At 38.6% G+C, this 27,401-nt stretch overlaps 1 protein-coding gene and 1 long non-coding RNA gene across 29 annotated transcripts in view; one reads left to right on the top strand and one right to left on the bottom strand.

Moving 5' to 3' along the window:
- Nucleotides 1–18,108, bottom strand: part of SIK2 (salt inducible kinase 2) — a 141,377-nt gene extending 123,269 nt beyond the window's left edge. For all 27 annotated transcript variants that reach the window (XR_014069199.1, XR_014069202.1, XR_014069200.1 and 24 more), the window contains exons 1-3: nt 17,849–18,108; nt 6,440–6,556; nt 3,358–3,421 (exon numbers count right to left, since the gene is read on the bottom strand). Coding sequence is in view for 15 of the 27 variants with exons in the window: in XM_081543323.1 (XP_081399449.1) it covers nt 3,358–3,421; nt 6,440–6,556; nt 17,849–17,983 (316 nt within the window). In the remaining 12 variants the exon portion in view is untranslated. The remainder of the gene's footprint in view (nt 1–3,357; nt 3,422–6,439; nt 6,557–17,848) is intronic.
- A 157-nt stretch (nt 18,109–18,265) lies between these two features.
- Nucleotides 18,266–26,859, top strand: LOC145526805 (uncharacterized). Of its 2 annotated transcripts, none has more exons than XR_014069194.1 (4): nt 18,266–19,314; nt 20,140–20,315; nt 25,166–25,254; nt 26,058–26,859. It is a non-coding gene; the product is annotated as an uncharacterized LOC145526805 (long non-coding RNA). The 2 variants fall into 2 exon arrangements; XR_014069195.1 differs by having other exon boundaries at nt 18,294–18,400.
- The last annotated feature ends 542 nt before the right edge of the window (nt 26,860–27,401 follow it).

The raw sequence follows: 27,401 nt of genomic DNA, 5'->3' as shown, positions 1-27,401 counted from the left end.
TTCTTCGGTGCTTGGCTTTCTGTATAGTCCAACTCTCACATCCATACATGACTACTGGAAAAACCACAGCTTTAACTATACAGATCTTTGTTGGCCCACAAGCTCTGGGATGCAGCAAAAAAAAAAAAATGTGTGTGTGCACATATATATATAAATTAGATGCTATCACTTCTTTGCTCAAATACCTCTCTAATGGTTCTCTAATTTTATTGAAGGTAAGAATCACAGGCCTTACATGGTCTGCAAAGCCCCCAAATCTGCCCCACTGCTGCCCCACCTCTACCTTTCCGATCTGGTCTAACCTTCCTACTGTTCCTCCTTGCCAGCTTTTCCCTCTTGCCTGCTTCTTTCCAGTTGCACTGGACTCCCTGCTACTCCTTAAACACATCAAGCATACTGCTGCCTCAGTACCTTTGCATTTACTCTTTCCTCTACTGGATCACTCTCATTTCCCTACATCTCCATGACTGTGCTTTCAAGTCTTGGCTCAAATGTCAGCAAGGCCTTCCCTGACCACTCTATTTTATACCACAAACAACTCTCCCATTCCACATGCCCTCTTCCTTTCTTTCTTATTTTTATAGCATGTACTATCACCCAGCATACTACATACAATTTACCTATTCTGCATATTGTCTCTCTCCCCACAATAAAATGTAAGGTTCCTGAGATAAGGAATTTTTGTCTGTTTTCCTCATTGGGGAATTCTTCCCACACAGAAGAGTCTGCAGTATACAGTCAGTTTTCAATAAAGATTTCTTGAAAGACAATTAACATGGGGTAGCCAGCATTGTAAACTAGACTTTTTTGGCTTCAAGCCCACACAATTCTATTAAAACATCAGTTAAGAAGCTTCTAGTTGAAACAAATAGCTAAAGAATTTAAATAACTTGAACACATAGAAATAATAATAGCTATCCAAAATGAAATGCAGAGAGAAAGAGGAATTTTCTAAATTAGAATCAGTGAGCAGTGGGAGGACTTCAAACAGCCTAATAAATGTGTAACTGGAGTCTCTGAAGAAAAGGCCAGAAGAATAATGGCTGAAATTTTTCTGAATTTCATGGAAACTTAACATTCACAAATTTAAGAAGCAAAAAACACTAAACCTAAGAATCATGAAGAAAACCATACAAAGGCACATCATAATCAAACTGTTAAAAACAGTGATAAACACAAAACCTTGGGAGCAGCCAGGAAAAAAAGGGCACTTTATATACGAGATATAAAGGAAAAAGATGACAGCAGATTTCTTGTCAGAAATAAATGCAAAAGAGAAGATAGTAGAGCAACATCTTTAAAGCACTGGAAGGAAAAAAGTCAACCCAGAATTACATATCCAGTACAAGTGTCATTTAAAAATAGACAAAATAAGGATTATTTTAGATATACAAAAGCTGAAAGATTTCATCAACAGACTCGTTCTGTAAGAAATGCTAAATGAAGTCCTTCAGGCAGAAGAAAAATGATGCCAGATAAAAGCATGTATCCAAATAAAAGAATAAAGACGAGAAAACATGCATCCACATACAGGGATGTGTCAATGGTAACTCCACTAGTAAATGTGTGAGTGTTAAAAAATACTGAAATCTCTTTAAAACATAATTAACTTTTTAAACAAAAACAACGACACTGCATTTTGTGTTTTATAAAACAGGTATAAATAAAATGTATGATGAGAAAATAAAGGCAAGGAGGAGTTAAACAGAAGTATATTATCAGGGACTTCTCTGGTGATCCAGAAGTTAAGAATTTGCCTCGCAATGCAGGGCGTGTGGGTTCGATCCCTGGTCCCACTAAGATTCCACATGCCATGGGACAACTAAGTTTGTGTGCACAACTGCTGAGCCCACATCCCCACATGACACAATGAAGACCTCACGTGCCACAACAAAGACCTGACACAGCCTAATTAATTAACTAATTAAAAAAGAAGAATTATATTATTTTAAGGTTCTCACTAGTGGTAAAGAACCCGTCTGCCAATGCAGGAGATACAAGAGATGTGGGTTCGACCCCTGGATTGGGAAGATCCCCTGGAGGAGGAAATGGCAACCCAGTCCAGTATTCTTGCCTGGAAAAATCTCATGAACACAGGAGCCTGACAGGCTACAGTCCATGATGTGGCAAAGAGTTGGACAGGACTGAGTGACTGAGCATAGTAATATATACTCTATGTTAAGCGGTGAATATTATTTGAAGGTAGTCTGTAAGTCAAAGACTTATACATGAATGTTCACAGCAATTCATGTGTAGTAGCCAAAGACTGAAACCAACTGAAATGTCCATCCCCACATGAATGGATAAGCAACCTGGGGTATATTTACAAAATTGGATACGACCTACAATAAAATGAAATGATACGCTGATATGTGCAACTAAATGGAGGAATCTTAAAATAATTATACTGAGAGAAAGCAGCCAGATGAAGAAAAGGTACAGACTACATGAGTACCTTTAAACTGCAGAAGAAATAATCTATAGTGACAGAAAACATGTCAGTGCTTGTCTAGTGGTGAAGTGGGGCAAGAGAGATTACAAAGGGTTATGAAGAAGCTTTGGGAAGTGATGGTTATCTTGATGGTGGTGATGGTTTCTTTCACACATGTGTCTGAAAACTTATTAAATTGTTCACATTAAGTGCACACAATTTATTGTATGTGAAGTCCTCAGTAAAGCTGTTTCAAAAACAATTTTTGACTTAGGTTAAAAGACAAAATATTGTGACTATTTATGGTGTTCTTGTTCCATAAAGTAACAATAAAATAGATGAAAGCTAGAACCAATAAAATAGTTATAATTTTTAAGAGTTAGAATGGATCATACAAACCAATTAATCAAATACTTTTTATTATGAAATAAAGAAACTGTGAGTCCCAGAGAGGTTTAGTGACTTCCCAGAGACCTACAGCTAAAGTTAACAGCTTACTAACCCGTAAAATTCACAACAATAGGGACTGTTATTTAGGTCACCACTGTATCCCCTACACCTAGTACAATGTCTGAGACATAATACAAGCTCAATAAATATTTGCTGACTTATCTTTACCCTGTAAAGAAAGTAAAAAGGAAGATAAAAGAATCTCCTTTGCAGTATGACTGAAAGTTTCCCTCAACTTTGATTTTCCAATCTCTTTAACACAGATGAGAGAATTAGGCAATAGCTTTAATATCATAAATATAAGAGAACAAGTTATATTCCATACTTTTAGCGTACTATATATTTTATTATAATACTTTAAAATTTCTAATTCACATTAGCAACTTTTAAGCAAGCAGGAGAATTAATAGAAAATACTCTATTCACAAAGCTTACTGCCATTTTTCAAATTAAAAGATTGAAAGAAATGTGCTTACCAAAAATTTCTCCATTTTTGGCATATTCTGTCACAAGGTACAACATGCTTTTGGTCTCCATTACCTATTGATAAGTAATTCCATATTAGTTTAACAGGAAAAGATTGCTATTTACTACAACATTCTGTGAAATTGCTGTTGTTGAGCCACTAAATCATGTCCAATGCTTTGTGACTCCATGAACTGTAGCTCGCCAGGCTACTCTGTCCATAGGATTTTCCAGGCAAGAATAATGGAATGGGTTGCCATTTCCTTACCTAGGGGATCTTCCTGACCCATGGATTGAACCTCATCTCCTGCCCTGGCAGGTGGATTCTTTATTGCTGAGCCACCAGGGAAGCCCTCTATGGAATTACCTAAATTAAAACTAATGAAACTGTCAAGTTATGAACGATTCAGAAGCTGGTGATGTTTATAAGACTGACAATATCCTTATCCTAATACTTTTGTGAAAAATGCAGACTATGCATCTTCCAAATGTGGTTCACAACCAGCAGCAGCAGCACTGCCCAGACACCTGTTAGAAACGTAAGCTCTCAGACCCCACGCCAGACCTACTGACACAGATTTACATATTCACCACATCTTCAGGTGACCATCATTCTCATTCAAGTTTGAAAAATACTAATATACGTAATAGGAGTTTTGAAGAGCAACTTTTTACATCCTTACTGACTTTTCTAGCTGTGTTATATGCTAGATTCTGATTAAGAAACGAATAATAAAATAGAGCTGTTAATCTGGCCTGTAACCTAGCTAATCTGTCACAGTGTGGTAATCCCCTTACTACACTTTCATATTTTTACAAAGTACCGTTATTTTAAAACATTGTTCAAAATCTTCTTCCACAGTTCCACTGCAATACATTTTTATTTAAATTAGTTTTTCTAAATCTAGAAAGGAACATACATACTGGCACGTTAGTAAATGTAATATTTAACTGCTGCTGCTGCTAAGTCGCTTCAGTCGTGTCCGACTCTGTGCGACCCCATAGACGGCAGCCCACCAGGCTCCACCATCCCTGGGATTCTCCAGGCAAGAATACTGGAGTGGGTTGCCATTTCCTTCTCCAGTGCATGAACGGGAAAAGTGAAAGTGAAGTCGCTCAGTCGTGTCCGACTCTTAGTGACCCCGTGGAATGTAGCCTACCAGGCTCCTCCGTCCATGGGATTTTCCAGGCAAGAGGACTGGAGTGGGGCGCCATTTAACTACTATCTACTGAAAGGCTAAAAACCAATTTTGCTCTAACATTCGGATTTAAGACTGTTCCTAAAACAGGCTAGAAAACTACGAGTTACCTGCAATTTGGGTCTAAACAAGTCAAACAGTAAGTCAATGTAATGATTACTGGAGTTCAAATAAACACAGAATTATCATGTGAATCGTGGCAGCTTTTTGGTTTGTTTGCTTTATTAATTGAAGTATAGTCGAAGAATCACGGTAGTTTTAACCTCAGTTTGGGCTATGGTTCGTCAGACTTCTAAGGATGTGATTAGTTTATTACAAGCATCCTCTCTAGGGGAGAAAAAAAGCTTAAAGGGAGAAGTACTCTGATATAAATTTGATCTAAGAGGCCCTCCGCAGTTTTAGAACCTTAAGAATTGTTTTGAATGGCACATATACCATAGTCTGTCACTCTCAGCTAGCGGAAGTGCTCTCCAACAGTCTCCACAAGGTTTAAACTCGAAATCTCTCTCAATAAAGCCAAATATGTATATGTATGTATGTATACATGTAAATGTATACATACACACATATGTAGATGTATTTATGAATATATACATGCAGAGACACAAACTGTATACTTGTGCCACTTTATAAATACATATATTATAAAATGAACACAAGAAGATAACAAAAAAGATAAACAGAGCTGGAAGTTCTAATATTTTTTTACTATACCCCACGGGACACTTGTGCTAACCAATCTGAGTGCACAGAGCGGTGTTCTGAGCTTCCCAGGTGGCGCTGGTGGTAAAGAACACGCCTGTCAATGCAGGAGACGTAACAGACGTGGGTTCGATCCCTGGGTCAGAAAGATCCCCCGGAGGAGGGCACGGCAACCCACTCCAGTCTTCTTGCCTGGAGAATCCCGTGGACAGGGGAGTCTGGAGGGCTGCAGCCCACAGGGTCACAACGAGTCGGACATGCCTGAAGTGACTCAGCACGCATGCGTGCAAAAGCGTGCCAGCACTAGCTCACTGAGGGGAAAAGGCTCTGACTTGTAAACTGATTCTGCAGTGCAAAAATACTCCTGCGATCGCCGATTTTCAGCTATTAGCATGTTGACTGACTCACAAAACTTCTGAAAATTTGACAATCAGCTCCCACAAGCAAGTATAGGCTGAGCACAGCACATCTCTAAGGTCACACATTGCACTTTGGAGAGTGAAGTCATAGACTAGCAGGCACACTCTAACATTTTAGCTTGAAAATAGTTTTCTAATGTAAAAACTCTAAATATTAATGAATAGAAATATAGAAAGTTTTGTATTACATTATCATTCTTAAACATAAATTACTCTTTAGAAATCTGAGAAAAATCTTCCTTTAAAAAAAAACATAGCTTACACTTGAAACCCATGCAGTTTATTTTATGAAAACTATACCTTAATAAGGTTAATTTTTTTTAAATGAATGATTTGCTTTACCTGATAAAAGAACCCTCCCTCAAATAAAGACTTGGCTTTAGGTACTATAATGTATGTCACTAAATAATAGTCTATTTTAGCCTTTGTAGTTCATATAACATAAACAACATTATTTTTTAAATAAGCAAAACTGTTGTATCCATTAAACCACCCACCACCAAAACCCAGCAGGTTTAAGCAGATTATCATAAATGCACAACTACAAACTTTGAAATTAAATAACTTACAGTCTGAGAGACAACTTAAAATTAAGCTGGTAGTAGTTTTTATTTCCTAATTTTTAAATATAGAGAAATGGAAGTATTTATATTAATAAAAGCATATAATTATCTTTTCAGAGACTGAAAAAACTAACATAAAAGAGAAAAATGATGATGTAAAACAGAGTACTGAATGTGAGAAGCATGGAGAAGTATAAAGTTAAGTCATACCTGATAAAGCTTGATTATGTGAGGGTGGTCTAACAGTTTCATTATTTTTACTTCTCGGTAGATTTTCTCAAGGTTCACTTCATCCAGCTGAGATTTATCTATTATTTTTATCGCCACCTGCATCCCAGACACAAATAAATACAATTAGTATACAATGGTTAACATTTTCCAGTTATAAATTTTTAAATAAATGACATCTAAGACTCAACCAGTAGGTAGGTCCCCATGACAATGATGATAACTAGCTTAAACTCAATGCTCATTCATGCATCTTACTATGTCTCAAACATCTGCCATGTAGAAGGCGCTGTGGCAGGTTTTGTTTGGGAGTGTTTTTTAATGCGCTATGATGAATAACCCTTTAAAGTTTTATTTTAATGTGCTATGAATAATAACCTTTTAAAGTTTTACTTTAATAAAACATAATTCTCTTTTGGTACAACTGTTAACTCCTTACTCCCTTTAAAAACTGAAGAAATAAAATCTCAGCAATTTCAACGAGTTGTCATCTCATTGCAAAGTACCTATAAACAAATCATCAACCAAACAGAAGATAGTTTCTATGATAACTGAAATACAATTTGTCTAGAAAAGCAAATGATAGGTTACAAAGCATATAGGCTTACTTTTCTGGAAAAAAAACTAAGTATAAATAATTAAAATCCAACTACTTGAAAAATGCCAATTAGATTAAATTTTGTTTTAAAAATCAAGTGCAAAACTTCAAATGTTAGTAATTATATGAAATTTTTACTTAAAGGAATCTGATTTTCAAAAAACATGGCCTCTTCCTGTCATAGCTAGACAGAATAATTTGAAGGAGATGCATCTGAAGGTGAATAACTAGGCAGTCATAAAACAACTGTGCAATTTTTTTCATGGAACCAAAACTATTTTTTTTTTTTTTGTAAAAATTCAGTAGGCATTTAGGTAGGAAATAAGTCATTCTGACTTAAATAAAACTTTCAGATAATTGGGAACCACCCAAACTTAATTATAGTAAGTTCTGAAGAAATTCTGAAATGTACTTCACATTCTACCCAAAAGTATTCTGAACATAATTCAGGTTTTATGTTGTTGTTTCAGGATAATTTTTAGTATCAACTCTTGTATTGCTGGCTTCCCAGGTGGCGCTAGTGGTAAAGAACCTGCCTGCCAATGCAGGAGACGTCAGAGCTGTGGGTTTGATCCCTGGGTCAGGAAGATTCCCTGGAGGAGGGTATGGCAACCCACTCCAGTATTCTTGCCTGGAGAATCCCAAAAACAGAGAAGCTCGGTGGGCTACAGTCCAGAGAATCACACAAAGTTGCACACTACTCAAGCGATGCAGCACAACACTCATTGTATCGCCGTAACATTAATAGTTCAATACTCCTAAAAAGTAACCAAGATAATTGGACTCAATTTGTCAGTTCACTGATTTGAATTCACCAGACTGATTCCCTGGTGGCTCAGACAGTAGAGCGTCTGCCCACAAGGCAGGAGACCCAGGTTCAATCCCTGGGTCGGGAAGATCTCCTGGAGAAGGAAATGGCACCCCACTCCAGTATTCTTGCCTGGAAAATCCCCTGGATGGAGGAGCCTGGTAGGCTCTAGTCCACAGGGTCACAAAGAGTCGGACTCGACTGAGCGACTTCACTTTCGTCAATTCACTTAATTCCCTTAGACTCCTATTAATACAATTAGTTCTTTCTTCTTCCCTTACAGCTCTCTGTCCTGTGCTGTTCAAGTCCTACTGTGAGGTTTATTTCTTACCTGTGTCTATTTCTATTTTGCCGTCCATAGCTTGTTGCCTAATTTGAATTAACTGTAACTCATAGAACTCAAGCTTCCCAAGGGAAGTCAGATTACTGAATCTAATGGGTAAAATTAAATTTATTGGCTGAGAAGAAAGGTGGTAGCTGCTTCTTTAGGCAGTCAAGTTTGCAAGGTTTGGTGATATTTTCATTATGTTTGGTGGTATTTTATTTATTCCCATGATCAAAATATTCTAGAAAGTAAGACTGCTAGATGAGTGACTGATTAATACTGTACTTACTATTAGGAACAGTATTGGACCACCTCAAATCTAAATCTTTAAGGTGACCCCCTTCACTCAATTAAGAGTATGACAGAATACAGTATTATCAGTTATTTTGGGTAACTTTGGGTAAAAGCTGTCCGATAGAAGGGTAAGTGTATATTTTTAATATCCTCAGTATTCCTTAGGAAGGTAAGATGGAGGTTTACAGACATGCATATTTTAAAGAAAATTTGTTGCCCTACAATTTTTGGAGTGCATCTAGGTATCAGTAGTCCTTCCCCAACAAAAAACCTTTATAATGAAATGAGTCATAAATATTTACTAAATAGAAAAGTAATAATAAATAGAAAGGAGTCATGTTTTTAAAAATTTTAGCATGATTACTGTCATTAAGAAATTTATTATACATAACATCTTGAGCATCATATTTAATGTTCAAGAAAAAGTTTAAATATTAAATACCAATTACCAAAAAGATACTGCCTCTTTGACACTCTTTTGGAACCTTAAGAGAAAAGATAAATTTTATTTCATTTATTTCTCAATTTTTTGAAGTAAATGGAACAAGCAGTACACTCATGAGTTGATGACACTGAGGTTGAAAAGATATTACATAATCTACAAAGGTCTTAAAGCTCAAGTGAATTAATGGGGAAAACAAAGTCACAGGCCTTCTAACTTCAAGTTCCATCTTTTCACTATTCACTGAGCATATTATTCACACATTTATTGAGCACCTGCTGTATGCCTGGAATTATGCCTAGGATACAAAAATGAACAAGATCTGATTCCTACCTTCAAGGAACTTAATAGGTCTATGAGAAAAGGGGGAAGACATTATGGAAAACAAATTTCATGAACAAACAAAAAAAATCTGCATTTGGGGATTCCCCCATGTTTTATGAAATTCCGAATTTACAAAAGAGTTGTGCTCCACTTGTTCGTTTTAAAGGTAGCTATAAACTTAGATTCCTGAACTTCCTCTCTGCATCCTTTCTCTACTTAGTTCCAAACACAGTACCAAGGACAAAATCTGCATGGTCACAACAAAGTCATGCAAGGAACTCTAAAAATCAAAGTATCTTTTCTTTGTTGTTGCCCATCTAAACTGGGGCTTCCCCAGTGGCTCAGCAGTAAAGAATCTGCCTGCAATGCAGGAGACACAGATTCAATCCTTGGGTCAGGAAGATCCCCTGAAAAAGGAAATGGCAACCACTCCAGTATTCTTTGGAAAAGACCCCAATGCTGGGAAGATTGAGGGCAGGAGAAGGAAGACACAGAGGATGAGATGTTTGGATGGCATCATCAACTCAATGGACATGAGTTTGAGCAAACTCCCGGAGATAGTGAAGGACAGGGAAGCTTGGTGTGCTGCAGTTCATGGGGTCACAAAGAGTAGGACACAACCGAGAGACTGAACAACAACCAGTATTCTTGCCTGGAGAATCCCATGGACAGAGGAGCCTGGTGGGCTATAGAACATGGGGTCACACAGAGCTGGATATGACTGAGTGACTGAGCACTAATTCCTAATTATACATGCAATATCTTTTTAAAAAAACCTTCAATGAATTTATATGGCAATAAAACAATTAGTATTGCTTCTGTTGAGATAAAAAAGGAAAGTTTTCTATATAACTCCAGAAACTAGGATAATTACTATCAACTAAATCTCATGTAAATTAGCGACACTGGATATTCAATCTCATAAATAGGAAAATGTATATACACCTAACATTATGTTATATGTCAACTAAATCTCAAAAAATATTTTCCACTTATTCATAAAGATGAAAAAGTGAACACCCTTGTGAGCTGAAGTTTAATGAGATGGCCACATATATATATATATATATATATATACACACACACACACACACACACACACATATATATATATACACATATATATATATATATTGCTAGTAAGAATATAAAAATTGATTATTTTTCTGGAAGGTAATCTGGCAGTCTTTACCAAGAACCTTAAAAATCATCCATCCCATTTAGAAATTATTTGCAGGAAATAATCTGAAATGATGATCAAGATTTATGTGCCAATATATTCAAGAGTATTGTTTATAATGTAAAAAACAAACAATAATTGGGAAATCATTACATGACTTATGGTATCTTATGACTATTACATAGCTTTTAAATCAGTTCCTTTTAACAACATGAAGAATGACGAGACTAAAATATTGAATAAAAAATGAGAATATCAGTGCAGTTTCAACACAAAGTATACATAGAAAAAGACCAATAAAAACTAGATATAAATATGATGAAAATGTTATCAGTGGCTGACCTGATTTACTTTTCAGTGCAATTTTTCTTCAATGAGCATGAATTTCTTTTCTAATTAGAAAAAATGAAAAGTGAAATAGTTGTATTTATTATACAGACTAACTTCTCCATCTGTGAAATATTGGTCATTTTCTTGTTTTCTAAGTCCTCTATAAATGGCTATATTATTTAATAAGATTTAAATCTTAATTATGAAGAAAGATGTTTCCAACAAGATTAAGTTTAAAAAAAGTAAAAGTAACAACTATGTAAAATACAAATTTGCAAGAAGACAAAGGATTAAATATAAGATCAGAAATGAAATGGTGTTCAGCTGAAGAATGAAAGGGATTTTTTTCATTTTTCAAGATGTAATTTAATGGTAAGAGTTCACTTTCTGATACTTTAAAAAATTTATTTCACTTCTCATAAAAGATATATTAATTTCTTGCACTTAAACCACACACAAAACTGGTTTTGGGGGACTTTACAAAGAAGTTATACAATAAAGTTTTTCTTCTAATGAAAAATCAGAAGGCATTAATAAATGTTTGCAGTCTCAGGTAACATCTGCTTCAGTGTTATTTACTACTAATACACTAATTATACATTGTCCTTCTGAAATACCAAGTAGCAAAATGCTTACCATGTAGTGAGACCTTTGAAATTAAAACATAAACACACTTTTCAAGCTCACACATCAAATCACAGGTAGAATCTGAACATACCAGCCTATCATTTGATTGAATAGTGACTGTGATTGAGTGGTCTACAATGAAACGGTTTCTGAAAACAGTAAAAATCAGTAGCAAATGGAGTTCTCCAGTTCTTGCCTGGAGAATCCCAGGGACGGCGGAGCCTGCTGGGCTGCCATCTATGGGGTCACACAGAGTCGGACACGACGGAGGTGACTTAGCAGCAGTAGCAGCAGCAGTTATCCTTTAAGAATAAACAAATTTAACTTTTCTCCCAATTTAAAATTTGACTTGTAATAAACACATACTCCTTGACCCAAGAATTCCACTGCTATGGGATTATTCTGAGGAAATAATCAGATAGGTGCACAAATATGTATATAACATGATTGTTCTCTGAAATACTATTTTAGAAAGAGAAACAGCAAGAAAGAGAAATGATCTAAATGTTCAATAACAGGAATTTATTAAAATTAAATATAGAGGGTCAAATTCAAGGATATTATTTAACCATGCTTTAGACATTTTTCTGTAACCTCGGGGAAATGTTAAGAAACATATTAAGTAAAAAATAAAGATTTTATGTATAGGTGACATCAATTTTATTACACACATATAAAATATGAGTCAATAGCTAAAAGGATATGAACCAAATATGAAGTGGTTGTCTCTTGGTCTGGATGGTGGAATTAAAATAAGAATGTTTTTATTTTCTTCTTCAAGTTTTTCAACAATGTCTACAAAGAACATGCATATATTTTATAATTGGGGAAAAACACAAAAATACTATGTTTACTTTGAAAAAGAAAAAACAAATTTTAGCATCAATTTTTAGTTTAATGCATCCAAGATTCATCTCTTAACCTGTTTAAATAAGTTTCTGATGAAATTCCCAAATGTAACTGTCTTTCATTCTTGTAATTATCTCAAACTGGATATATGGGCTATTTCTCTTCAAAGGGCGGGAAAGCACCGTCCACAAATGTCCTGTATAAAGAACTTTTACCTAAATAACATATTTCAAATATATGGAGGTGGAAGGTAGAAGAGGTACATTAAAGAGGAAAGAAAGAAATCTTAATGAATTTCTGGAATCCATTTGGTTCCAAGGAAGTGAATTTGCCATCAGCATTGGCCATGAATCAAATATCATCATGTGAATCCAGGAATCAAGGCCAGTTTCAGTTATTTCCAAATAAATGTTTTCTTAATTGCTTGAGACAGAATTTCCCAGTGGAATTAAGAGCAGAACATTAAACTCTGGTAAGCATTTCTACAGAATATGAACATTTATACAACTTATTTTCCATATTTGTCCCCCTCTCCCTCCCAAAGAACAGATCATTTTGAACAATATTTTGCAGAATAAACTTGTCAAATTTTACTTGTCTGGGTGCCAAGAAACTAGAGAACAATTTCAAGCAAAACATATATGTTCCATGAAAAATCTAATTTTTATTTCAACACACAATTAAAGATCATACATAGACTTAGTTAAAAATATTAGTGATTAAGTTATTTGGTAACAATTCCTCTTGTTGAACACAGTATAGTTGCTTCTTGAAATCTGGAATATTTCACAGAACAAGATTAATAATATCAAGATTACAGAGGAGTCTTAAAATTTTAAAGCAAAATATAAAACTCAAATGTATTAAAAAAATTGAGTTATCCTCTTCAAGAAATACCATAATCAGGGAATAATATGCTCTTCTCTTGTTTCTACCTTTGCTCTAAAAATGCAATTTTGTACGTTAACTATTTGGAAAGCTTTAAAAACACATTTTAAGGTAGTACTTAGTTTACAAATTATGCCTAAATATAAAAGCCCCCAAGCACACAAAGAATTGTTTTCAGTGAAAAAAAAGCAGTTTTCCAATGTCCTTGCTATCGCTTTTATATTCCAGATTTTTAAAATAAGTAATACCTGCGTGCCATTTTAATAAAGTAATTTTCAGAACCTGTATGAAATATATTTAAGATCCCATGGACCACACATTTAAAGGCTCTTTAGCCAAGCAAAACAAGAGGTATGGTATTGAGGAAAACAATTATCTACTACAGAAATGGTCTGAAAATAACTAATGATGGGTATCTTTGGGTGGTAATATTATGGTTAATTCTTTTTATTTAGCTACACTTCTTAAAATGTTCAATACTAAACATGATAGATTTCATCACAGAAATACATTATTTTTTAATGTAAAAATAATACCTTCTCACTTGGTAATTTCCCTTCTAGGAATTTACCTCCATTCATTCCTTCCTAAAATAACTGAAATTGCAGATATGTATGTAACCGAGTTATATACATAAAGATACACTGCAAATTATTTCTTATAAATGAAAACTTGAACCTGTATAATGGTAAATAAGGAAACTTTTAAGTAAAGTAGGATTCATCTACAAGGAAGCACACTATGCAGCTATTAAAAATGTTTAAGGGGCTTCCCTGGGGGCTCAGTGATGAAGAATCCACCTGCCAATGAAGGAGACATGGGTTCAATCCTGATCCCGGAAGACCCTCATGCCATGGAGCAACTAAGCCGGGGTGCAACAACTATGGAGCCTGTGCTATATAGAGCCTGGGAACTGCAACTACTGAGCGCACACACGGCAACTACTGAAGTCCCCACGCCAGGAAGAGAAGCTACTGCAATGAGAGGCCCACACACTGCAGCTAGACAGGAGCCCCTGCTCCCTGCAAATCAAGAAAGCCTGTGCAACAATGAAGATCCAGCACAGCCAAAAATAAATAAATAAGGAAAATTTTAAGATGTTTAATAAAGTTATATATATAAGAAGCAAAACGTTGAGGCTATGATGATAAGTGGAAAAAAGGATACAGTTTATATAAGTGTATCTACCATGTGATGTCATCTATGGAAAAAATGCAGTAAAAAAAGACTAGAGGGAAATATGCCATAATGTTAATAATTTATTTCTATTGAGGGAGGAATTACACATGTACTTTTTTGTGCACTATATTCTTTATATTTTCTACAGTAAGACTATATTTATTTAACAGTAAGAGGCAAAAATATTTAAGGGCACAAATGACTTTTCTGAAATCTTACTTGATGGACAACAAAAAACTAGTCCTATGCTTAGTTAGAAGGAAAAAGTTCTTTACTAGTGCAGTATTAATAAAATACACTTCTCAAGGACACTCAAAGCATAGGAAACTAGCAACCATGACTGCCTAAAATAGTTTAATAGTCTAAATGCTACTATTCTTTTCCATTATGCTAACTTGTTTATAAAATTAGCTACTCTAATTCATAAATCACAAATCAATACTACAAAGCTTTTATGAAGTATTATACTAAGAAGCTAGGTTCTACCACCACCTGCCTTCCCTTTTGTGTGTAAAATTTACAGAGATTTATCATGAGAACACTGCTTCAGATGATGATGCAATTGTATTTCTTAAACAATGTTAAGCTATTTGATAGATTAGACCAAAATGAAGATCTCTCTTGTCAACTGATTTTTATTTTCCACCTAAAAAGCAAACACTCGTGGATCTCCCAAGCTCTGTAAAAACACATCATTTTGGAGATACGAAAAAAGAGACAGAGAAAAGTCAACTTAAAATAAAAGGGGGGCCCAACTGCTCATTACTTAAATATTTAAACTAAACCCTAAAAATTGCCATGTTCAAACTTGTGAAAAAAGACCTCTACATTTTAAAACACACAAACTTACATTGATGCTAGTGCATACTGTATTGAAGAAACTTTTCTAAGCAGTAAGTATAATCATGATATTTTGCCAATATTGTTCTTTATGCCATATTAATTGTTCTCACTGTAATTAGTATGTTCAGCAATGAGAACCTCAAACGATGTTAAATAACACTTTAAAGTTTCTACTATCCATATTACTTATAATATCTGAGGAAGTTGCTGTACTTACCAAAGATAAACATTCAGTGAATAAAAACAACAAATACTGCTTTAAAAATCCTCACTAACAGCATACTACAGTAAGAAACAACTGTATCTGTGGTAAATAATTCTTAAGACAAATTACCATAAAAGTTCACAGAGCAACTTTATAAAACTTGAGATTAACAGGAACTTTTCTCTTCATTAATGCCTTGCTATTTCCCTCACTCCTCTTATCTGTAATACCTCCAGTTACACCAAATTACCACAAACACTCATACTCACCCATCTTAAACTTCACACTTTTTCTTGTTATATGTTAAGAACACTTTCTTTAGAAAAAGCAACAGTAGATGGGTTCTATGTACTATAAAGTTAGCTTTTACCCGAAATGATTTTAAAAATGTAAACCATGCACACAGTTCAGGATCTGAGCTTTTACCTGAAATGATTTTACAAATGTAAACCATGCACTCAGTTCAGGATCTGAGCGCTCTTTCTTGATCTGACCTGTGCCTTCATTACAAATGCCTTGATCTCACCGATGGCCAAACGATGACACTACTCCACACTGCCCTCTAGCTCTACAAAAGCGATCAGTTTAAAAGTAACACGGTTTGAGATGACAACCTCAAGAAAGTGTCAGTCACTTATAGCTCTACTTAAGCAATTCTTAAATAGATACTATATACTAAGATATACTATATACTAATAAGTAACAGCTGACAAATCTTTCAACTAACACTGGTAAGAGCTGATGAGAAAAAAATAATATGAGCTGATGGATTTGGAATTCAACCACTAAACAATACAGTTCAGAAGTTCTGTAGAAGCTCCTCCTAACTGGGAAATCTGTTTAGTTTTTAGAGTCGTTAAGCAAGGACTCATACAAAAATACACATTAAAAATGTCTTCTTTTCATGTAACTAAAGGGCAAACAGCGTGGCATTAAGCCATGTTTCTTTAGAGGAATGGAACCAATTTCTTCGTTTTTAAAAATACTGGGATCAGATTAAGTAATCTCACTACAGTCACATTATTTACATTAAAAACTTAAATTGCTAACTCTGGTAAATTTCTGAGAGGAAAATTTGTGACCCTGGCCCTGATGCTAAAAAAAAAAAAAAAAAAAGGTCAGAATTCGGCTGCCTCAGTCAAGATCAGCAGAGCAAGACGAAAAATTAGGATGTACAATGACATATGCCCCTTCTTTTTGGAAATAGACTTCTTCACAGTAAGCAAAACTTCTAAGAACAACAGCTAGAAAAATCACTCAAGTTTTCCGATGCCCTTCACCTTACACAGCCATTCTGAAAAAGAATCCTGTTATTTCATATCCAAACCCTGGAACCTTCGCACTAGAAGGAGAAACGCTGAATAGGATGAAAAGTGGAAAGGGAAAAAAGAAAAAAGGAAAGGATTAAACTCCAGAACGACAATGAGGCAGCGCAGAGTACGTCAAAAACACAAGGTTTTATTCTAAAGAATGGTTTTGTTTCTACCGTTTTTCTAAAGTATTTAATTTGCACGTCTTAAAATAGAGACCCTGAGGAGAGCAGCTTGAGGCGGTGAAAGGAAGGGGGGGCGGGTTAGGTAAGAACAGAGACTTGCGAGAAAATATGTGCGGTGCGTGAGAATGTGCGATGGAGGGCCGGGGGGAGATGCTGGCTTCCCCGTCAGGAAGCAGTCGAGGGCTTTTAGAGTAGACAGGTAGAACCTGACGCGGCTTAAGGAACGCGTATTCACCGCCAGAACGCACACCTGGTAAAGAAATCACCTAGCATAAGAAAGACCAACCCCACCAACTGTGCGAATGCCCAGATGACCATTTTAACCGGTTCTATTGTCTGGAGTACTAAGGTGGAAATGCCTCAGGCACGAGATCCAGCGAGCCTAACACCAGGTCAGAGATACTGTCTAGCACCAGGAGAGGAGAGAAGATGGGACCGTGGCGCTCTGGGCATTCCCGGCCCCCGGGGCCCTCCTTCCTCGAGCGGCCGGGGAGGGGGCGCCGCGGTTCCCCCGGAGCCTCGCGGAGCCCCGTCCGGGGCGTCGGGGCGCAGGCGGTCCCCTCGGCCGGGCTGGCGACGCCTCTCACCGCGCAGCCCAGGAGCGCGGAGACTTCCCCTCCCACCCCACCCCCAGCTGAAAGCCGGGAAGACGCGGAACTTGGGCTCCGGAGCGGAGGCCCACAGACCAGGTCACGGCCCCGGGTGCGAGGCTCTGGGCGAATTCCGGGGGGCCCCCATGGGGTGGTCCAGAGAAGGCAAAGCGCCTGGCGGCCCGGCTCTCCAAATCGGACGACACCCCAGTCCGGGCGACGCGGCCCCGGTCTCCGAGGCGCTCGCCGACCCCTGGAGCTCCCCGGGTCCTCACACTCCCAGGCCCTCTCGCCTAAGCCGGTGACCCGGCCTCACGGAGCTGCCCAGGCCCCCCGCGGCAGCCGCCTCTCTCGGCCAACAGCTCGTCTCCCGAACCCTCGCTTCGGACGCTCCCGCCGAGCCCCGGGCCGCACCTCCGTCCTGGTGATCCGGTGTCGCCCCAGCTTCACCACGGCGAAGTTGCCCTTGCCCAGCGTGCCCTCGATTTCGTAGAACCCCACCCGGACCGGCCCGCGCTGCAAGTGCCTCGGGCCATCCGCCATGACCATGCTGGGCCCCGCTGCGAGGCACGGCGGACTGGAGCGCTGACTGGCCGGCGGGCGGGCGAGCTGGCGGGCGGGCGGGCTGCGCGGCTCAGCACGGGCGACGGCCGCTCCGCTCTCTCCTGCGCTCCGTCCCTCCCGCTCCGCAGGGCCCAGCCAGGCGCGCGCCGCCGCTGACGTGCGCCGACGTCAGGGGGCCGGGACAGAGGGGCGGGGGCGGGACCGGGCCTCGATTGGTCACCATGGCGACCGGAGCCCCGCCGACGTCGGCGGCGGGCGGTGGCGAGGGAGGGCAAGTGGGCGGGGCCTGGGCGGTGCGTCCCTTCCGGGCTCCGGCGCCTTCCGAGCTCGCGGCCGCCTCGGTGAGGAGCGGGGCGGGGTCGCCGCCTGGCCCGCCCCGCTCCTCGGCCACCCAGCCGAAGGGTAAGAGCGAGCCCTGGTGGGCGGCGCGGAGGGCTGCAGCGACTGGGGCCGGGGCTGGGTCTCCTTCCGCTGCCCCGGACGTCTCCTTCCCCGGCCCCGGCGTTCCCCGCCCACCCGGGGGACCTTCCCGCCAAAACCTCTCACCTATGACTACATTCTTCCTACATTTGGCACGGGCGAAGAACTCTGGCTGAGCAATGCGTTGCTCACAGGCTCCTTTTTTTGTATCTTTTTCTCATCTGTTTCTATATAAATCCCTCCAAATTTGATGTCTCTTAGGAATCATTCTGACACCCGGACGGACCCCTATAGACAACAGTATATCAGCGGTGAAGTAGACCTTGGAAATGACCTAATCCAGGGATTTGGAGCCTCAGATGGGCTTTGGGGCTCGAAACCCCTAAAATATGTGCAATTTTTTTTTTTTTTTTTGCTTCTTTGAGCTTGCCTCTGGGAAGATGGGAATATAGATTTTAAACGTGTTGGTGATCGCGAAAAGCTTAAGAAATACTTATCTAATACAGTTTCTTTTCAGATGAGGAATCAACCCCTTGGGAACAAGGAAATTGCCAAGGTCACGCTGGTAATGCTAAAGTTAGGATAGCAAATCACCACACCAGTCTTTCATATGCTGACCCAGGGAAACAGGTACAGCGTTATTTTAGTATTTTGAATAAAAGGAACCAGACTCTGGAGAAATGGCTTTATTCCCAGACAGAGAGAGGGAAAGTATAAAAATGCGCTTGAAACGCCTTGTCCCAGAAAGCAAGATTTTCAAAGAATGCAGACATGTCAAAAGGAAACAGGAGCCAGTTTGAAGTTACCTTCACTTACCCGTCTGGGACAATTTGAGCATCATGAATGAACACTGAAGGAAATGGACTATAACAATGAATTTTAAAAACAATCCACAGGTGCTTACTTATTCTTACAATGTTTCAGTTCAGTTCAGTCGCTTAATCATGTATGACTCTTTGCAACCCCATGGACTGCACCACGCCAGGCTTCCCTGTCCATCACCAACTCCCAGAGTTTACTCAAACTCATGTCCATCCAGTCGGTGATGCCATCCAGCCATCTCAACCTCTGTCATCCCTTTCTCCTCCTGCCTTCAATCTTCCCCAGCATCAGGATCTTTTCCAGTGAGTCAGTTCTTCGCATCAGGTGGCCAAAGTATTGGAGTTTCAGCTTCAACATCAATCCTTCCAATGAACACCCAGGACTGATCTCCTTTAGGATGGACTGGTTGGATCTCGTTGCAGTCCAAGGGACCATCAAGAGTCTTCTCCAACACCACAGTTCAAAAACATCAGTTCTTCGGCACCCAGCTTTCTTTATAGTCCAACTTTCACATCCATACATGACCACTGGGAAAACCATAGCTTTGACTAGACTGACCTTTGTTGGCAAAGTAATGTCTCTGCTTTTTAATATGCTATTAGGTTGGTCATAACTTTTCTTCCAAAGAGCAAACATCTTTTAATTTCATGGCTGCAGTCACTATTTGCAGTGATTTTGGAGCCCAAGAAAATGAAGTCTGTCACTGTTTCCATTGTTTCCCCATCTATTTGCCATGAAGTGATGGGACTGCATGCCATTATCTTAGTTTTCTGAATATTGAGTTTTAAGCCAACTTTTTCACTCGCCTCAAGAGGCTCTTTAGTTCCTCTTCACTTTCTGCCATAAGGGTGGTGCATATCTAAGGTTATTGATATTTCTCCTGGCAATCTTGATTCCAGCTTGTGCTTTCTCCAGCCTGGCGTTTCTCATGATCTACTCTGCATATAAGTTAAATAAGCGGGGTGACAATATACAGCCTTGATGTACTCCTTTCCCGATTTGGAACCAGTCTGTTGTGCCATGTGCGGTTCTACCTGTTGCTTCATAACTTGCATACAGATTTCTCCGGAAGCAGGTAAGGTGGTCTGGTATTCCCTTCTCTTTAAGAATTTTCCACAGTTTGTTGTGATCCACACAGTCAAAGGCTTTGGTGTAGTTAATAAAGCAGAAGTAGATGTTTTTCTGGAACTCTCTTGCTTTTTCAATGATCCAACAGATGTTAGCAATTTGATCTCTTACAATGTGAAAAGTGAAAAGTGAAAGTGAAGTCGCTCAGTCGTGCCCTACTCTTTGCAACCCCATGGACTGTAGCCTACCAGGCTCCTCCGTCCATGGGATTTTCCAGGCAAGGATACTGGAGTGGGTTGCTATTTCCTTCTCCAGGGGATCTTCCCAACCCAGGGATTGAACCCTGGTCTCCCACATTGTAGGCAGATGCTTTACCATCTGAGCCACCAGGGAAGTATAAAAGGGGGAGAAAAGGCAATTCTTCATGATAGTGGAATGTCAACTAATACACATAAAAGAAATGATGAGAGTAGAAAATCACCATTTTGCAACCATTATACTACTAATTGATTGAGATAGAACTATCAATAGATTTTAAAATCATTGGGTGAAAATTTGCTGGGGAACATGATATTTACATGGTCTGAAAGTATCCTCAGATTTCTTGTTCATTATAAACGGATAAAAACAGTACTTGCACAGTGGAGAAATCTGACAGACCTCATCGTAACTAAAAGATCAAAGTTAATGTCACCAATTATGGGATAAAATGACATGATGTACCTCCTGGATGTGAGGTACTAAGAACGATACAGTATCTTTTTTGTAGTATTCCTGTCAAAGATACATGTTCTGAATCTAATCCAAAGAAACTATCAGAAAAATGCAAATTGAGAAACATTCTATCCAACCACTGGCCTGAATCAGTGTCCTGAAAGACTGTGAAACTGTTCTAGATTTAAGAGATTAAAGAGACATGTCACCAAAGGCAATATGTGACCCTGGATTGGGAGAAAAGTGTTAGAAAGGAATATTTTCAGGACAACTGTTAAAATTTCATAGGGAATGCATATTAGATAATAGTATTATTTACATATTATTTAACAAACCTAGATAGCGTATTATATAAGAGAAACATCACTTTACCTACAAAGATCCATATAGTCAAAGCTATGGTTTTTCCAGTAGTCATGTATGGATGTGAGAGTTGAACCATAAAGAAGGCGAATGCTGAAGAACTGATGCTTTTGAATTGTGGTGCTGGAGAAGGCTGTTGAGAGTCCCTTGGACAGCCAGGAGATCAAACCAAATTGTAAATTGCAGATCAGTCCTACAAGAAATGAGCCCTGAATATTCATTGGAAGGACTGAGGCTGAAGCTGAAGCTCCAATACTCTGCCCACCTGATGCGAAGAGCCAACTCATTGGAAAAGACCCTGATGCTGGGAAAGATTGAGGGCAAGAGGAGAAGTGGGAGACACAGGATGAGATGGTTGGGTGGCATCACTGACTCAGTGGACATGAGTTTGAGCAAGCTCTCGGAGATAGTGAAGGACACTGAAGCCTGGCATGCTGTAGTCCATGTGGTCACAAAGTGTTGGACTCAACATAGGACTGCACAACATTATTTAAATGTTAAGCATTTTGAATTTTAAAATTGTTTTGTGGTTATGGAAAAGGGTACTCTTATTAAGAGATACACACAGAAGTATTTCGAGATAAAAGTTTGATATATGCAACTTGCTGTCAAATGGTTTAGCAAAGATAAGACAAATGTGGCCAAATGTTAAATTGATAAATCTAGGTAAAGGGTATATGGTAGTTCATTGTATTGTTCTTGCAACTTTTCTATACTTGAACTTTTTAATTAAAATCAATATATTTCTGTACCTATAACTTTTATTTCATTTCATAATTTTATGTTATATTTTAATTTATTTTATATTCCTTGTGTAAGATTGTCTGGCTCTTGGAACCTCCACTTGCTCACTGAGCTTCTGCCCTTCACTCTCACTTGTAAAAGTGAGAAGGAAATTGGGGCTGGAGGAGGGGGAAGTTTTAAGATTAATGACTGCTGGGAGTAGTTAGTATATGAGGGTTCATCTAAGCAGACCAGGAGCCCACATATGTACCCCAGTCAAAAATAGTTCCCACATACATTTTTTCTAGTTCGGTTAATGTGTTTTAATTGCTCTGTGAATGGGTTCCTCTGGGAATCTGATGAAAAGCCACTTACTTAAGGACCAGAAAATACACATAGAGATCCACTAGAGCTAACAACCTCCTTTAAAAGTTTATCTTTTGGACAGAAATTAAGACTCATTTCTATCTGATTATTTTAATCAGATAATTAGGCCAACTACCTCCTTCTGCAGTCTAGGAGTACGACTTGATTTAGGAATGGATGAAAAGAAGAGAAAGGATTGGTGGGGAATATCAAAAGGTTTCTGGCAAGCCAGAGTTCAGTGTGAGGGTGCTGAGTGTCTAGAGGTTAGAGAAAAAGAGCCTTGAGGTGGGGGAGAAGTACGAGGAGCTGGCCAAAAAAAACCAAACCTTTGGCCACCTGGAAGTGGAGCAGGGGCGCCGCTGGAAAGTGCCAGTAGGTTGTCAGTGTAACCCTGAAGAAATACATGTGGACTAAGTCAGAAGATTGCAACCTTGGGGTCCATGATTCAGCTCCGTTTCCTGGGTCCAAAAGACTTCCCCTCTGCAATTTTAACCCTGTTTATCTCTTCTGTACTTTTGCTTCCATTAATTGATAATTATATACATTGCAGCAATTACTAATACTATCCATGTCTTGCCTTCCTCTCCCCTTTTTCTCTCCCTCTTTTTTTCCTCTTCTAGCTTCTTTCTCTCTCCCTGTCCCACCCTCCATGCTCCACAGGCACCACCACCCTGCCCCTCAGGACAAGAACTAGAAAGAAAAAGGGAGAAAAGATAAGAGAGGCTTCATACAACTCCCATCTTTTTTATCTCCAGTTTATATTGGTGAGGTCAATGCTCTAGTCATCAAATTTCCTACTTGCTTGACCTTTAAAATGCAGCATTCCCAGCTCAGGCTGTAAGGCCACTATACTTGCCATCCAGTTGCTTAAAAAATATTCACGTAACACTTCAGAAAGCAAAAGCCTGTACACATAGAAGGAATTAAGAAAATGATGAAAGTTTGAGATAAGAATTAGTTCTGTAACATACTTAACTTAGAATAAAGCAGACATAGATTGGGAATGTGGAAAGTGAAAAAGAGGTAGTAAAGAGGTAATGGAAGAATAATTTGAAATGTGAGGAAGGAAAATTTTATGGCTCATAGTGGTGTACATCTTGTGCTGAAGCAGATCCCATGAACTTGAAAAATAAGTACCATATGTTTCCTTTATCATAAACAACATCTGCATTTTTGCTGTTTTATCTTTTCAGGTCTGAAAAAAGTCAATACACTGGTAGGCTCAGGGCTGAATTTAGAGTTAGTTCAAATAAAAAATTGGTAAAGTCCTTACTAAAATGACTTTGCTTAGAAAAAAATAGATTACAAAGTTAGAATGAATACCTTGCTTTATATAGTGCAAAAAGCAGAAAGTACATCAGAAATTCCAAATCATTGAGCTGTGCCAATTACAAGTACTTGTTAAGGTGCTATTATGGAAACAAGCTAGAGGATTAACATTATGTAAAGAAAACTTTCTTTGGCTCTTTTAAAGAATGGGTAACCATGTCCTGCTTTTAATTTTTTTTTAAGTGTAGTTTTAGGTGTGATGGTCTTCTCTAAATGAAGAATGTGTTTGAAAGATTTTATATCTCCTCCCAGATGACAGATTTCCTTAGGATCTTAAATTTTAAACGGATCTTAGAATCTTTTGAGTCCATCTTCCTATCTGATACAGAAACTCCCAGATGCTTGACAGAGGGCATCAAGCCTTGGTTTATTGCTTCATGCTTCACTACATGTCTCAGTAGAAAATACTCTTTCTTCACTTCTCCAGGCAAAACATTCCTGAACTCACTAGCTAGCTGACAATACTTCTATTGCTTTACTCTTTCTTCTTATGCTTTTCTGGGCTCTGGTTTGTCAAAGTCTCTCTTAAAATGTTGGTCTCAAAACTGAATGTAGTAGCCCAGATGTAGTGTCAGTGGCTTAGAATACTGGCCACTTAGTAGTCCCTACTTTGATCCAGACACTCTGCTCAGAAGAATTCAGCCAAAGATTGTGCTAGCTTTCTTTTAACAGCCACAGCCTACAGTTAAGATTACAGCTAATTAAAACCTCTGGCTTTTTAAAAGTAGCAATTAATATTACCTTTTTTTTTTTAGCAATTGCTTTTTAAAAAATGGAAATTCTGATCGTTAAGATGTCATCTTGTTGATTTTGATTATGGGTCCAGATAATAAAATTTTTTGGATGTTTCACTCTGCCGTCTTTCATGTTACCTAATCTTAGTTCTCTGAGTCACCTGCAAATTCAAAGCATGCTTCTGTGGCCTTACTGCCGTTATTATTCTTCGTATCACCGCTCCTACAAGTGTGTGATTTGTAGTAGGTTCATAACTGGATTGATAAACTGGTAAATAGGGAAAAGCCTGGGTCAGAATTTTAGAGCTTGTCACTAGACATCTTCTAATTTGACTTCTAACAATTTATGGGCCAACATTCACTTGATTTGGTTTTTCATATAACTGTGAGTTCCAGGAAGATTATGTGTCCAATACTGCTGGGGTAAGATTTAAAAGAGGGTCCTCAACAGTCTAATACCAGTGTTTCAGTATATAAGCTACTGCACTCTCAGTTGTTTTCCTTTAGTTCATTTCTTTCTATTATTGCAGTATTTTACTAATCTTCCCTAACCCTTCTAACTTGTGCACTTCTTTGAGGGTAAGGATCTAATCTTAGTCATTTTTTAATTTCCTTAACTTTTCAGCAGAATTCAACCAAGTGCAGTTTCTTTTGACATTTATTGCATTCATGTGCCTAGGCACTATGGCAGACACTGGAGATGCAAACATAAATAAGGTATGGTCTCCCTTCTTCAGAATTTATGGTTTAGAATGGGAACTCTGAAATCTATAACTGAGAAGTGAATTGTGGGTCTACCTTGGGAAAGTTGCTTAACCTTTTTCTGCCTCAATTTCTCATCTGTTCAACAGTGCACCTGCCTCAGAGTATTATTGTGGTCGGGGTAGATACATAAACAAATACTTAAAGAGGTGAGAGTTAAGAAATTTGCACAGGGAACTCAGAGGAGGGGCGATTAGCTCAGTTTAAGGGTTTGTAAGAGAGCCTTCCAAAAGATGAAAGTTGAGTAGAGTTGTAAATCCTACTAAGAGTCAGACAGCTGAAAAATGATTGGGTGAGTATTTGAAGACAAAACTGTGTAAGCAATGGTCGCAAAGGTATGAAGAGACAAGATGTGCTCAGGTAACTACCATTCTAAAGGAGATCAGTCCTGGGTGTTCATTGGCTCCAATACTTAGGCCACCTGATGCAAAGAGCTGACTCATTTGAAAAGACCCTGATGCTGGGAAAGATTGAAGGCAGGAGAAGAAGGGGACGACAGAGGATGAGATGGTTGGATAGCATCACTGACTCAATGGACATGGGTTTGGGCGGACTCTGGGAGTTGGTGATGGACAAGGAGGCCTAGTGTGCTGCGGTTCATGGGGTCGCAAAGAGTCAGACACAACTGAGTGACTGAACTGAACTGAACTGAACTACCATTCGTTAAGAATGTCAAGACTTAGTGATGAAAGTGTTTACAGATAAAACAGGAAGATACATGGGATCAGATGGTGAAGGGCTCCTTCTTCCCCTTCTAGCCAGACTGCTGTTCCTAAACCCTTACACAGAGAAATTCTGAAGTTGCAACTGGGCAGGAAGCTGCAGGAGTGGTGGATTCCAGCTGTGGCAGTGATGAGATGTGAAGGACCAGAGAGAGATGTTGAAGATTACTACCAGGTTTTTGACAGGAGTGAAGAGATGCGATCAATTACTGAGAATTTACTGTGTCATGACTCTGCTGGGCATTGAGGTGGGTGAAATAAGGACCCAGCCCTCAAAGAGCATATAATCAATTTCATTCAAACATTAAGTCCTTATTTCTCTCTCACACACACACACACATATATACACACACATACACTCTGAGAGCCTGTTAAATAATTTGTAGAAGTCAATATAAATTATGTTTGTCTACTGGAGCAAAATGAGTTGTGCTAGGAGTCAGATGGGAGCTTCCCAGGTGCCCCTAGTGGTAAAGAACCTGCCTGTCAATGCAGGAGACATAAGAGACACACGTTCAATCCCTGGGTTGGGAAGATCTCCTGGAGGAGGGAATGGCAACCCACTCCAGTATTCTTGCCTGAAGAATCCCATGAACAGAGGAGGCTGGTGGGCTACAGTCTATAGGGTCACAAAGAGTTGGACAAGACTGAAGTGACTTAGCATGCATGCACATATGCAGGAGTCAGATATTTTTGCATTGCCATTTACAAGTTCTGGACACATATTTCTGGAGCTTGGTGAGATTTAGGGTGAAAATTTAGAGGTTGATAGTACTGATCGTTGCAGTCAAGTTTTTGGATGGTATCATGCAATAAAAATATCAGGAGTGAAGGAAAAGATGTTGCAGCTACTTATTGCTTTCTGCTAGTCTAGGAGCCTGTTACAGCTCAGGGAGATAAACTCACAGATTCATGGGGGCCAGGTTTTGAGTTTTTGCCATTGTGACTCACCTCTTAAGGGAATAAACATTAAAACATTAAAAACAAGTGTATAGTCATTCTTTTCTCATCTTCAGTCTTGTAAAGTGTGTTATGTTATGAAAACTGGCACTGTGTTAAACTCTCATTTACTAGTGGTCCTGTTCTTTTTGGCCTTGTGGGTGTATTTTGGGAGCTGTGAATATGTAAATTGCAGTTTTTTTAATACAATCATCCAGTTTTGGTGGCTATTAATTTTAACTTAGTCTTAGCAGTTACTTTTAGATTGTTTATTGAATTTAAGTTTCTTATATTTGTAACTGCAAAAATTATTTTAAGATTTGCATTTATTTTTGGTTTTCCAGACTAAGGAATATATCCATTTGCTAAGTTCACTGGCCTAAAGATAATAAAATACAAAAACAAACCAATTAAAAACTCCCCCTACCTCCCCCTCAGAAA

Source organism: Giraffa tippelskirchi, chromosome 11, assembly GCF_054371585.1.
Source record: "Giraffa tippelskirchi isolate mGirTip1 chromosome 11, T2T-mGirTip1v1.2.pri, whole genome shotgun sequence".
Classification (NCBI taxonomy): domain Eukaryota; kingdom Metazoa; phylum Chordata; class Mammalia; order Artiodactyla; family Giraffidae; genus Giraffa; species Giraffa tippelskirchi.
The sequence above is the reverse complement of the archived record's forward strand: the minus strand, read 5'-3'. Positions and strand labels throughout refer to the sequence as shown.